Source organism: Mesoplodon bidens (assembly GCF_964165515.1).
Source record: "Mesoplodon bidens genome assembly, chromosome: 17".
Classification (NCBI taxonomy): domain Eukaryota; kingdom Metazoa; phylum Chordata; class Mammalia; order Artiodactyla; family Ziphiidae; genus Mesoplodon; species Mesoplodon bidens.
The window spans coordinates 76,771,736-76,785,019 of record NC_138174.1 but is presented as its reverse complement, the minus strand read 5'-3'; the positions used below and the strand labels follow the sequence as shown (position 1 = coordinate 76,785,019).

General features: G+C 56.8%; 1 protein-coding gene across 3 annotated transcripts in view; it reads right to left on the bottom strand.

The window, feature by feature from the left end:
• Window positions 1–7,808: 7,808 nt before the first annotated feature.
• Window positions 7,809–13,284, bottom strand: part of ATP11A (ATPase phospholipid transporting 11A) — a 121,101-nt gene continuing 115,625 nt past the window's right edge. Inside the window, exons 29-30 of one of the 3 annotated variants that reach the window (XR_014013573.1) lie at window positions 12,090–12,333; window positions 7,809–11,419 (exon numbers count right to left, since the gene is read on the bottom strand). Coding sequence is in view for 2 of the 3 variants with exons in the window: in XM_081214516.1 (XP_081070642.1) it covers window positions 12,241–12,333 (93 nt within the window). In the remaining variant the exon portion in view is untranslated. The remainder of the gene's footprint in view (window positions 11,420–12,089; window positions 12,334–13,284) is intronic. The other 2 variants (XM_081214516.1, XM_081214517.1) reach the window with 2 other exon arrangements.

The window sequence follows — 13,284 nt, the reverse complement described above, 5'->3', positions numbered from 1 at the left end:
TTCAGGTTTTTCGATGTTTTACAAAAGGTACTTAAATGCCTATCGGCAGAAAGCTCTTCTTTCCAAGTGACTGTATTTTACTTCTAGTCACCAGGATGCTGCTTGCCAGATAAATGTCCAATTTTCACAACGGAGCCCCAAACTCAGAAAGAGGGTCTCGTGGAAATATGATCTTGGACCGCTGATTACAGTTACCGCTGACCTGAGGACCAGAGTTCAACAGAAGCCCAGCAATGACGGCGGGGGGCGGGGGGGAGTGAAGACACTCAAATTCAGGAGAAAGACAGGATTTCAAGCTGCATTTCAAGCACAGAAGTCCTCTGTCGCTGAGCTCCGATCACCTTGACAAGTTAGACTGCCACTCTCCTCTTGTTCCGAGGGTCTCTTGTACGAAGATGGTGCCTCCACCACTCTGGAAAGGGTCTGCCTGAAGCTGTAGCCAGGAGGGTTGTAACCAGGCTTCCGGTGCGTAAGGCCCTCGGCTCTCTAGTCACAGCCTTTCACACAACAGTCTTGGCTGCCAGGGGAGGCATCACACAGGGCGGGGCTGAAGCCACAGAGGCTTGGGTGCTCCCGACAACAGCTGCACTAGCGCCTGCCCAGACTGTGAGGCCTGGACCTGGGAGGGTGCCCCTGCCCCAGGGGGCGGGGGTCCTAAAACAGAGCTGAAAACTCTCTCTTCCTATCCCTCCCGGATTGACTCACCCCAGAGCGAGCGCCCGCCTGGCTGCCCCCCGAGGACCGCAGGGCAGGACTCCCTCAGTCCCCCATGGTGGTGGCCTCTCCCGCTGCAGTGGGTCCCGGGAGGCTGGAGCAGAGGTCAGAACTCAGGTCCCCAAGCCAGCTTTGGGCCGGTCATTTCACCGACGATTTGCATATTCGAGGACCCTCCAGCGCAAGGGCTCCTCCCCAGGGCCCGCACCCCTCACCTACTTGCCCAGCGGGGTCCCCTGCGGGCCTGGGGCCCCGGCAGACGCTCCAGCACCAGCAGCCCCTGGGGGACGCGCTTCTAGTTCTGAGGCTCCGCTCCTCCCAGCGGTCACACATCCTGGGGCCTCCCACGGCCGCCCCACACATCCTGCCTGTGCCTCAGGGTCACCTTAACCCCTTCCCCGTGCAGGGCTCGCAGGCGGTCCATTAGGGGCAGGGTGAGCCACGTGGCCCCGGATGGGGACGCTTTCAGTGAAGTTAAGAGGCTGCACCTGCTCCCGAAGAAAGTTTCCTTCAGGACCAGCTCCCGCCCGGTTCTTATTTAAGTGTCTAGCGCTACAGAAAGGCAACAAAGTGTGGTTTTGAAAAACTGGCAGCAATAGCCTCCGGAGTTGAAAGAGCAAACGGCAGTATTTTTAAACTGCAGAGCCTGCTTTTCTGCGGCCCGGCTGAAAAGCAAATCAGCCAGGCTGGGGCCACGCCACTCCCGCTGCCCGGCCAGGAAGGGCAGAGTCGGGGGGGACCTACGCCCCAGCCGCCCCTATCACACCTGTCCCGGCACCTGCTGGGGGTCCGCAGAGCCTGGAGGACGGCTCCTCCGCGGAGGGAACTCTGCAGGAGAAGGCCTGGGAGTGACACCTGCCGGGGTGTGCGGGACCCCGGCCCCGGCAGTGCGGAGGGCGTCTGTGCGCGTGGGGCCCGCGCTCCGGCCCCGCCAGGAGTCCCCTGGGCTCTCAGCGGTCGCACGCTGGGCGGGGGCGGGAGGCGAGCGGAGCCTCCAGGAGCCGACCGAGCGCCCTCCCTCCCTCCCTCCTTCCTTCCTTTCCCCGGCCCCCCCTCCCCCCTTCTCCAGCCCCACACACCTGCCCGGCCGTGGGCCCGTCCTCCCCGCGTCCGCGGCCTCTACCCGCAGGTGCCCGCGCTGACGCCGCTCCCCCTCGGCCTGGGGGAGGGGAGAGGGGAGGGGGAGAGGGGAGGGGAGGGGAGGGCAGGAGGGCGGTGGGGTGGAGGGCTGGTCTGGCGGCGGCACGAGAGTGGCGGGGGGCAGGGGAAGAGGAGGGAGGAGGGTCTGGAGTAAAGAGAGAGGTGGGGGAGGGGACAGCGCGGAGGGATTGGAGCCGAGTGGGCGGGGCCGGGAGGACGCGGGGAGGGGAGGAGGGAGGGGAGGAGCCTCCGAGCCCCGCCCCTCCCCCTCCCCCCGCGTGTTCGCACGCTTTCCCCACGCGCCCCAGTCGGCCTGCGTGGGGCAGGTGCCGCTGCCCGTGGGTCGAGATGGGCGTCGCCCGCGACCTGCTCGGACCGGGCTCCAGGTTTGCGGATCCCAGGGCAGGAAGTGGTTCGTGGATGAGCCGGCCCTCGGAGGGCCGGCCGCGGGGGTCCCCGACCCTGCGGCAGCGTTTGCAAGGAAAAGGAAGGCGCCCGCCTTTTCACTCTCGGGTCTTCCAGAGTTCAGGGCACACACAAGTTCCTGAGTAGAACTCAGAAAATTGAGGTGCACAGAAGGACTGAAGCATCCCAAATGTTGACCTGGGTATAAACTTCATTTTAGTTGGGGCTTTAAAACGTCTGCATTTAGTGGGTCACGGTGGGAAATGTGAGTAAAACAGGCGCGGACTTCTGCCACGAAGGTGGCCAACATGAACCCCAAAGGCTCTAGGGCGCCCCTGGGGAGGCGGGGCGGCGCCTCTGAAGGACTTTCCCCTCAAAGCGCGGTTCCCGCGGCCATGCAGCATCGCCTTGCAAGTCCGCGTGCACTTCCCCGGAGTCCCGGAGCCCAGGCGGAGGCTGGGGCGCCGGGCCGGGCGGGTAGGCTCTCCCCCCACGGGATGGGTGCGGGGGAGGGCAGGGCTCCTGGGTGGACAGGGCACCAGCTCCTTCTCGGGCGCAGCGGCGGTGGCTGCAGAAGGATAGTGGCCTGAGGGGACAGGACGGTAAAGGCAGGGAACTCCCCCAGCTGGATGGTTTCCTCCACAGAAGGGGGGTGGAGGGGTCCACTGGAAACGCCCCCAAGAACATGCCAGGGTTAGAGACAGGTGCCTCTTCTCAAAGGGCCTCGAGACCAGCCAGATGTGCCAGCGTGGGGTCCTGAGCTGTTAAGACCACGTCCCTCTTTCCCATGACACACCGAGGACGTGGGTCACGGGGATGCCCTCCCAGAGGCTGTTTGAGTATCACTTACCGGAGCCGGGAAAGTCCAAAGAGAGGCAGCCTGGCGGCGAGCACGCCCGGGAGGGGTTCTCTACGAGACGTGCAAACAGATAGCACCACTGGTGAGGAAACGAGCGGAAGCAGTCGCTGACCCGCTCGACCCCGGTCAGGGGATCTGCAGGCTCAGATCCCACGGCCGGACAGCACGGACTCCGACCTGAAGCCCACCTGCCCCAAGGCGGGCGTCCCACGAAGGGTCCTGGGTCCCCAGCTCAGTCGCCCGCACCTGGAAACAGGCCAGCGAGCCCGGAGCCCCTTTCCTTCCCCGTGAAGGCACGACACGGGGGACAAAGCCCCAAGACCCCTGTGCTCTTAGAAAAGGTCAGGGCTCATTAAAGTCGCCGTAACTCGGGAGGAGCGAATCCCCAGAACAAAAGCCCGGCGGGCGCCCTGCTGGCGGCGGCCTTTGGGGCCTAGTGAGCCCTTTGTGCCGGCTCGCCCGGCTTTCCAGGCCCCGAGGCCCCGGGGAAGCACAAGGAAATTAGCATCACAAATGGAGTTGTAGAAAGAGCCCCGAGGAGCTGGGTTTTAAGGGACAGTTTGCCTGAGGAGCCTCCGCTCCCGCACGGGGTGGGACCCCAGGGTGAGGCACATCAGGGCCTCCGGCGCAGGCAGGGCCGTGGCCCCGTGGGCTCTCCAGAGGCGGGGCTCGCGCGGCCTGGACACTGCGCAGCTCGGGCCTGCGGGCGCCCGGCAGGTGTGAGGGCCGTCCTGGGACAGCGTCCCGGCCTGATCACTGTGCTGATGGCCGTTTGGGGAGTTTGGAACTTTGCCGCTTGAGATTAAATCCTTTGTGGAAAGTGTTGCTCCCACAGAGAAGTTTGTGTTAAAGGAAGTAATAACACCCGAGCGGGGAGAACCGCCCCGCTCTCCGGAAGCCTGGGGTCCCCTGGGACACGCGGGAGGCCAGGTACGGGCCCTGGTCCTCTGGAGTCCTGAGGAGCCCTGAGAGGCCATCCCTCTGGGGGGCTGGGGGGCTGCCTACCCCATCGCTAGGGCATCAGGGACCCAACCGGCCGGGGAGGACCAACGGGCCCCCAGTAGGAGGCATCCTGGCCGCGACCCTCCCTCCCCCGCTCCTCCTGAGCTGAGGCGCCTCCGGCCCGGTGCCCCGGTTCTGCTGTGGGCCCGGCGGGGCGGGCAGGGCCCGGAGCCTCCCGTGCCCAGGAGTTATTCAGGCAGCAACAAGGCTCCAGGCCCCGAGCTGGCTGCTGCGCTGGGCGGCTCCCCTGGGACGAATCAGTTGGGCTGTGCACACCGGCGCGGTGTGGGCAGGACCCCCAGGACCCGCTGGGCCCACGGTGGCCACGGGCTTGCACCCCAAGGTGGACAATGTGGAGGCCGCGGTGAGTTAGCAGCCCCGGCTGAGGGGAGGCAGCTGAGCTCTGCCCAACCCCACCCCCCACCCCCCACGCCCTCTGCTGCTCCCTCCCCACGCGCATCCCGAGGGTACAGCCTCCGTGGTCGCCCCGAGTGCCCTGCCCCCAGACTGATGGGTTGAACTGTGTCTCCCCAGAAAGGTATGTTGAGATCCTGACCCCTGGCACTTTAGAATGTGACCTGATTTGGAAATAAAGTCTTTACAGACACAACTAATGTAAAATAAGGCCATCAGCGTGGGCCCCTAACCCAATGTGACGGACGTCCCTACAAAGGTGGGACGCTGGGATACAGACAGGCACAGGGGAACGCCTGCCTGATGGAAGCAGGGACAGGGTCTCCAGCAGCCCCAGGAGCGGACCCTCCCTCCCAGCCCCGAGGGAGCCAGCCTGACCTCAGACTTCTGCTTTGGGGATTGAGGGACAGTCAGTTCCTGTGTTTGAGCCGTGGGCCACCACAGCCCCAGGGAACAGGAGACACATTTTCTTCCAAGTGGCTTTACTGTGCTGCCTGGTGATTCCTTCACACTGTCCTGTCCACATGGAATGACCTCCTCTTAACTATTGTAAGACGACCTACAAGTGCCACAATAACAGCCGGTCTTCAGGCTTCATCCATTCAGTGTCACTGGTCTGTGATTTAGCCTTCATGTCCCTAACAACACATATATTTTCTGCTCAACTAGTTTATAAGGATTTGGGAACTGTAATCATTCCTAAACAAGACAAAGTCTTAGCTAATTAAAGCACCACGTTTATTTTGATACTTGGCTTATTTGAGACTTTGCAGTAGGTCTTTTTAAAATTCTAAAGGTACTGAAACTATCTGAGTCTCAGAGGAAATTTTATTATTTTACAACCCTCTCTCTCTCTTCGGATCTTGTAAAAACCAAGTGAATAAGAGCATTGATGAGTGAACTTTTTCAAATTATGATGTTGTGTAACTATTTTTTGAAATTAATTAATTTATTTACTTTTGGCTGTGTTGGGTCTGTTGCTGCGTGCGGGCTTTCTCTAGTTGCGGTAAGCGGGGGCTACTCTTCGTTGCGGTGTGCGGGCTCAGTAGTTGTGGTGCACAGGCTTAGTTGCCCTGCAGTATGTGGGATCTTCCCAGACCAGGGCTCGAACCCGTGTCCCCTGCATTGGCAGGCGGATTCTTAACAACTGAGCCACTAGGGAAGTCCCTGTATAACTAATTTTAAAGGATAATACATACTCTTAATAAGTAATACAGCTAGTAATCCATATTTCTCATTAAAGTTTTAACAAATAAATTGGGACAGGGTCTGTCATAGGCCCCTCAGGTACAAGGCACAGCCCTTCTCATGGTTTCTGGGGTGTTATGAGTTCTCACGCCTTGCTGATGGGTCAGTGGAGCACACAACACGATGTAACGAAGAGACGGGGGCCCTGAAGAATGTGAAGAACGTGCTGTGTGGGGCATTAAGTGTAAATTTCTCTGGGTGTCGAGCGCTGACTCAAGATCACCTTTAGACATGACACCTGTCCACTAGTTGTGGGGTTTGATGTCTTGAGTAAGACATTCTTCATCTGATTAAAGATGCTGCATCTCTCGATTTCTGCTGGGCCTCCGTCAGGCTTGATTAGGACTAATGTACCTCGATGAGGAATTAGAAGATTGCTAATTAAATGCTCCTGAATTATTCGAACGGCCTGAATAATAAAAATGTACAAAGGGGTGAGCATTTTCCGTGGGGAAGTTAATACGATGATACAGTTTTAGTGGTATCCCCTTACTGCAAGAAAGGAATTGAAAAATTATGTGTTTCTAAGATTTTTCCATGAAAGAGGAAGCTTAATAACGTGGGTGTTGATCAGGCTGGGATACGACCCAGTAGAATAAAGGGCTGTGTTCACGTGAACACAGGCGCGCAGGCTGGCTGTTCACACCTGCAGAGCCTCAGGCGAGGGTGCCCTCGCTTGCTCTGAAAGGCGAGCACACTCCTCCCAGCTTCCCAGGTTAGCGTGGTCACACGTTTGGGTCACCTGAGGCAGGTGTGGACACTGGACCGCAGCAAACAGCAGCCCCGGGATCCGACTCACCTGCAGCATCTGCTTCCTGTAGCGTCTGTGGCTGTGTTGGCTGCTGGCGTTTGGTCTGACAGCCAAGGTCACCCACTCAGGGTGAGTTACTCGCCCCGGCTGTGTGTTTGTTTCATGGTGTCTGGGAGCCGGGAAAAAAGCCCCCGGTTTAGAACTGTGCCCGGTGAAGCCAGAGGCCTGAGCCGGTCCCTCCCAGGGAGCCAGTCGGCCCTGAAGGGGCAGTCCTGCCCCAGCCCAGCGAGGCCCTTTCTCAGGACCCTCGACCTGGCTCCACCCTGGTCCCCTAATCCCAGGAATGAGACCTGGTGTGACGATGTGTGGAGTTTTCTGAGGTTGAAGCTTTCAGAGGAGACAGGGAGCTTGGTGCTGATGGGAGCAGTGGCCAGGGGCCGGGGAGGCCAGGGCTGAGGGGGCAGGAACCCGAGCGCGGCAGTGCTGGGCGCACAGAACCCGCCCTCCCTCCGACTGCCCACGAGCCTATGGGACCCGGGGCCTCGACAAGAGTGGGGAAGGGAGGAGAGCCTGGAGGGAAAGGGGAGGAATCCAGATGGAAAGGGGTCTCAGGCGGAGGGTCAGGGAGCAGCCAGAGGGGGACGGGCAGGATCACAGCATTAGGAAATCCGACACTGAGCTTCCTGTTCTGCGCCCCTCGGCCTCCGTGAGGCACCGGGTCCCACATGTTCCCAGGGCACCAGCTCCCACAGTGCCGTCCACTTCATTCCAAACAGAGACACTCCCTTTGAGAGTGTTTACCCGGCAACTCCTCTTAGCAGAAAGTTAAGACCAACTTCTATGATCTTTTTAATTTGTAAAGAAACTAACCCAGACCTTTCTTCTTCTTTATTGCAAGCAGATTCAGGTCTCCTGCTTAGATAATCTGCAGAAAAGTCCAATCATAATTCGTATATACTTTATCTACAGAAATAAAAGTTAAAAACAGTAGCATACAGGGGCTTCCCTGGTGGCGCAGTGGTTGAGAGTCCGCCTGCCGATGCAGGGGACACGGGTTCGTGCCCCGGTCCGGGAAGATTCCACATGCCGCAGAGCGGCTAGGCCCGTGAGCCATGGCCGCTGAGCCTGCGCATCTGGAGCCTGTGCTCCGCAATGGGAGAGGCCACAACAGTGAGAGGCCCGTGTACCAAAAAAATAAAAAATAAAAAAATAACAAACAAACAAACAAACAAAAAACAGTAGCATACAAAAGAAATTCTACAGAAATTTAAGATTTGGTTTAATTCACAATTTAATATTTCAAAGCAGGTTAATAAATAAACAATTAAACATCAATTAAACATTATTGTTTGGAGGCTGATTTATTATCTTAAACGCACCTACTATATTCAATAGTTTAAAAATAAATTCCAGTATTTATGATGACAACACCTAGAGATAACTTTCATGTTAAATACATTTTTGAAGATTCTCTTTAATTACATTACATAATGAATGGACATTTTAAACAGCAATGCAGACACACATTATAACTTTAAGTCAGAGACAATATACGCATATTAAAATTCTGTATATTTTGATAAGGTAAAAAATAAAGCTATATAAACTGATCTTTAGATTTTTTTCTGCAAAAGTAGAATCACGCTTTAATAATACTCTGACACATCTTCATTAAAGCTTTGTTTATAGACAATCAGAATGATTCTCACCCCTTCACCTACCCTCTAACTAAAAAAAAAAAAAAAGAAAAAAAGAATGCATTTGCCAGCAGACATTTTTCCTGTTTTTAAAGTTACAAATGGGAAACTTCCAAAAGAAAGTGCAGAGCAAGCTGTTACACTGAGTTGTCAAATAAATACCCTTAATTTTAAGATAAAGCAGAAGTGGCTGTATTACATCATTAATAGTGCAAAACAGATGAACTTAGTGGTTTTAAAGAAAAAGGCCGGAAACTTCCCTTAGGTTGCCCTGAACTTTTGGTTGATGCCCATGAACTTAAGAATAGTTACACAGCATGTGCAAGGCAGTTCTGTAGTTAAAGCTGCAAAATCTCACCAGGCCAAACTATGCTTCTATAAACCTGCTACTGCAGAAGGTGGCGTTCCTGGGCTCCTCCCGTGGCCCGGCACTGCCACCAGTGGGTCTCACGGGGCCATGGTCCCCCTAGGGGGAGGGGGGCGCGGGTCATTTGGTCTGTGTTCACCCCCTGGAATCAAGGGCACAGGAATGGGCTGATTTGGATTCTAACAGGAGTTGTCAAGAGAGGGTCTTTACTCCCAGCTCTGGACACAGGGATGCTGCAGCTGGGAGGGTCCGAGGGCTGCTGGCAGCCACCTGTCCTGAGGGTGGGGCTCAGAGGCCCCCCGCAGGGTCCCCTTAGGACGTGGGATGTGTGTGCACCTGCGGCCTCGGGGGGCCGGGAGCTGAAAGCAGGAGGAGGGAGGTGGCCGGAGCAACACGGCCTACAGACAGCTTGCTTTGGGGGATGGCGTGTGGGTCAGGAACCAGACATCTGGACCAACGGGGGAAATGTTAATAAGTGATTAACGTACAGCTGTAAGATTTTCGAAACTAAGGAAAATGCTTAGATTACTTGTTTTAAGGTTAGTGTAAGGCAAGTAAGTACTGCCCACTGTCAGGTGGGAACCTCACTGTCTTGTCTGCAATGTCACTTCGGTGGGTTCTTCCGTCCCTCCTTTGACTTTACTTTTGATCTCATGCCCCTCGCCTATTTCAAATTATCAGGCACAGCCACTTAATAATTTCCCAAACAATTTTAAAAAGACTTTTTGGAGCATGTAAAGGTCAGTAACTTTCTTAAGGAGACTTGACTTATCCGAGGTAAATGGTAACCATCTCAATACAGGCAAAAAGAGGACACAGAACCGTCAAGAAGCTTCTATTTTAAGGCTGAAGGATAGAAATGAAAAACCAAATAAGAAGCAGAGGAAATGGCAATGAACTGTGAAGAAAGAGCATAGCAAATTATCATACTCTAAATATGCCTTTTAGCTACTCACTACCGCCAGAAACACCAAAAATAAACAGGTGTAGAGAATAAAATCAAATCTGAAAATTCACATTCATCAGATATTGAGACATTCAGCCAAAATGTTCATCAGAATTCAAATATAAAGTGGCCAAAATGTCATCAACTTAAAAAATAAAAGCTTTAAAAACATACTTTAAAAATTAGATATGATACATTAACAAATAAAACAGCTATGAAAATACTTCAGTGCAAAGGGAATTTTAAGATTTCTAAAAAAATACATTACAAACAATTTGTTAACTAAACGTACAGAGAATCTGTCCCCCACATGTATTACATTTATACCCATTTTAGGTTCTTAAAAACGACTGTAAAAATGCACACACCATTGTTTGCAGGGTCTAGTGTGGACCACACCCTGGACATGGAGCGTGAGTGACAGAGGGCGGGGTGGAGGCTGGAGGACCCTCGGACAGACACGCCCTCCCATCCCCGTCTCACTGGAAGCCCCACGTCCATCATCCTAGTCTTTGGTATGTTTATACTTCACCTGCTTCACCCCGACTACCTGTGTACCCTTGTTCTTGCTGTTAACTCATCCCCTCGTTTAAACAAATAGTTTATAGGTGGACATCATACAATCAAACTGAAATTTGAACTTCCCGAAACCCCTAACGTCGAGCATCTCGGAAGTAGACTCAGTGTTCACTCCCAACATCCCTATATACTACCCATGCATCCAGCGGGGGCAATGTTTAGCTTCTGGGTGACCCTTTCCTAAAAAGCCACTGGTTTTACCCTCTGAATCTCAAACTGAAATGTCTTCTTTACGGACTATTAAGGCTATGTCGAACGGGTTATTTCTAGAAATAAGATACTGGTACAGGAAATTCACAGGGAGTTTACAGCACAGCTGCCTTCTGACGGTTCACCCCCTCAAGGAGACACGGATCGGACCCCCGGCAGGGCAGGCTTTGGTCAGAGCCAGCGCGGTGGCGGCGAGGGCAGCGATATTGCTTTTCAGGTCGCCCAGGCCACCTTGTCAGACCTGTGGGCCTGACACAGATCTGGGGGACAACACCGCCTGGGAGACTGACCACTCTTAATGGGGGCCTGAGCCCCACAACCAGAGGCCGGCCTCGGGCACCCAGACCCCACCTTTCCCCTCAACCCCCCAAACGGGCATTTCGCAAGGGCACCCCGGTGAGCCGCATCCTCGGAGCGGGAAGATGAATCGCCCGGAACCTGTGCCGGAAGCTTTACTGGACAGGTTCCCCTCTTCGCAGAGGCAGCTGGGGGGAGGCAGAAGGCGGTGCCGAAGCACACAGGCCCCAGCCCCGCGGAGGAAGGGACGTGAGACCAGACACGTCCACGGTCAGCCTCGCTACCGCAGGTCCCGGCGCCAGCAGCGGACGGACGGGAGGGAGGGGTGCCGGTCCTGAGGTGTCCGTGGGCTGGTTCCGAAAGCAGAGGTTCTGGGGCCCGGGAGGAGGAGCCAGACCCCACCCCGCCTGCAAGGCTCAGCTGTGCTTCCCAGGAGGTCGCGGTGCGGCCTCACCCGGGGCGGGGACCGCGATCCCCCGCAGACGTCCTCCTGCTCCCACGGGGCGCACCGAGGGCTCGCGTGCGTCCTGCCTGGTCGCCGCCTGGAGACGCCTGTCCTATCCCCTTCACCGTACGGCTCTTAGCGGCTGGACCCGTGATCCGTGCATCCGGTCTCCCCTCGGGCCACGGGAGCAGGGTCTGTAGCCGGGTGGGGACGCGGGGGGTGGGAGAGGCTGAGCAGGAGGGGGCCTGGCGCCCCCCGCCCTCCCAGAGCGCTGCTCAGGGCTGGGGTCTACAGAGAGGCAAGGGGGTGACTCCCGAGAGGTGGTCCTGACACCAAGCACGCAGTCTGTCGGGAACAGAAAGGACAGAGTCAGTGCCGGGACCCCCGCGAGAAGCCCATCGAGCACCCGTCATCTGACCCGACGCCCCGATGTGGCCGCCGCCCTCGCTGCCCTGGCCTGGGCTCCCCCGAACGCAGCTGGACCAGACACGGAGGAGGCACGTGGACCGTCCCGGCTGCGATCGTGTCCCCTTCTCAGGCCCACCGTCCCGCATAAGACACGAGTGAAAACACGAAGCCCCTCCCTGGGCCCGGGCTGGCTGCGGTTTCTATAATGGGGATGCTGACCTCGCCCTACCCAGCGCCCCCAGAGGCATCTCCCCGGCCCACGCGTGCATTCGGATCGAACGGTCAGGGAGGGGAGGGGCAGCCGGGCGGGAGACGCCTGCTCTGGACATTGAAGGTGCTGCTGGACACCTGCCCCGGCCAAGGCTCGGGCCGCTCACTCCAGATCCCCTTTTTTACTTCGAAAGGTGGTCTTTCCTGATGGACCTTTCAGGTGAAGCCATTCCCACCACCACGGACGAGAATGAATGAACTGTGCTCTGGACGCCGAACACCGGACACGTGTGGGGCGACGTCTGCCCAGAGTGTGCGCTGCACAGGTGTGCAGGCGTGTGCGTGCGTGTGCACGGCACGCAGCCCACGCGGCCGGCCTCTTGGGCGGGCCACTTACCTGGGATGGAACCCACGTGTGTAAAAGCCTTTCTTTGTGACCACGAACCTAACAGACACAGCACAGCACGCAAAACTTTGGAGGAAGACCGCGCAGTCAGCAAGAGCACAGCACACCGGGCTGCCCGCGGGCGGCGTTACCTATCCGCCAGCTACTCGCGCCTCGGCCGCGGCTCGGGGTCCATCAGGAGAGGCCGGTCAGGGCTCGGCGCGGCGTCGGCCGGGGCTCGGCGGCTCGAGCTCCTCTGCAAGGCGAGGACAGACACTGAGCCCGCGGAGGGGAGGCCGGGCCACTGGGGAGGCTGCTGCCCAGAGTGGGGCATTGGCTAACGGCCTTGCCCGCTCCCCGAGACCACCCTGGCACGGCTGGGCTCCCCAAGAGGGCACCCGGCCCCAAGGGAGGAGCTCTGTGCCTGTCCCTGTGTCCCTGTGTCCTTCTCTGTGTGCCTGTCCCTGTGTCCCTCTCTGTGTGCCTGTCCCTCTGTCCTCTGTCCATCTGCCCGTCCCTCTATCCCCCTCTGTCCACCTGCCTGTCCCTCTATCCCTCTCTGTCCACCTGCCTGTCCCTCTCTGTGTGCCTGCCCGACCCCGTCCCTTGGCCCCGTCTCTGGTCAAACAGAGGAGTCCCGGCCTGAGACCAGAATCTGGGAGGTCCAAGGAGTCACAGGGCCGCAGGTCAGCGGGGCCACAGGCATCTGAACACTGAGATCTTCTAGTCAAACTGTATGAGTTTCTCAGTAACAAGGAAGAAGAGAATTGTAGGAGTCGAAGAATCACAAGTTTGAGCTGCAGAATGTTCTCTGGCGAGGAGTGGGTGAAGCAGACAAGCGCTGGGGTGGCTGCTCTTTGCAGGGGCGGAAACGCCCACGACTGTATGTGCAAATGGATGTAGAAGCCAGAAATGCACACGTATATATAAATGACCTACGTGTGTACACACACGGTGCCTGCCATGTTTTTCGCTTTAATAGGACAGGTGAAAAGAAAAAGCCATCCATCTCAAACGCAGTACGTCCCCCAAAAGAGCTAGTCAGGTATTTGTTCCTCCCAAGTTTTGCAGAAATTGGACGGTTCCCCAGCAACAACACATTGACCCTGTGTGTGCCCAGAGTGCAGGCTCCAGGCACCCTGGTGTCACGGCCGCGGCTACGGACACACAGAGCTCGGGGCCCTTCTCCAAGCGGAAGCAGAGCTCG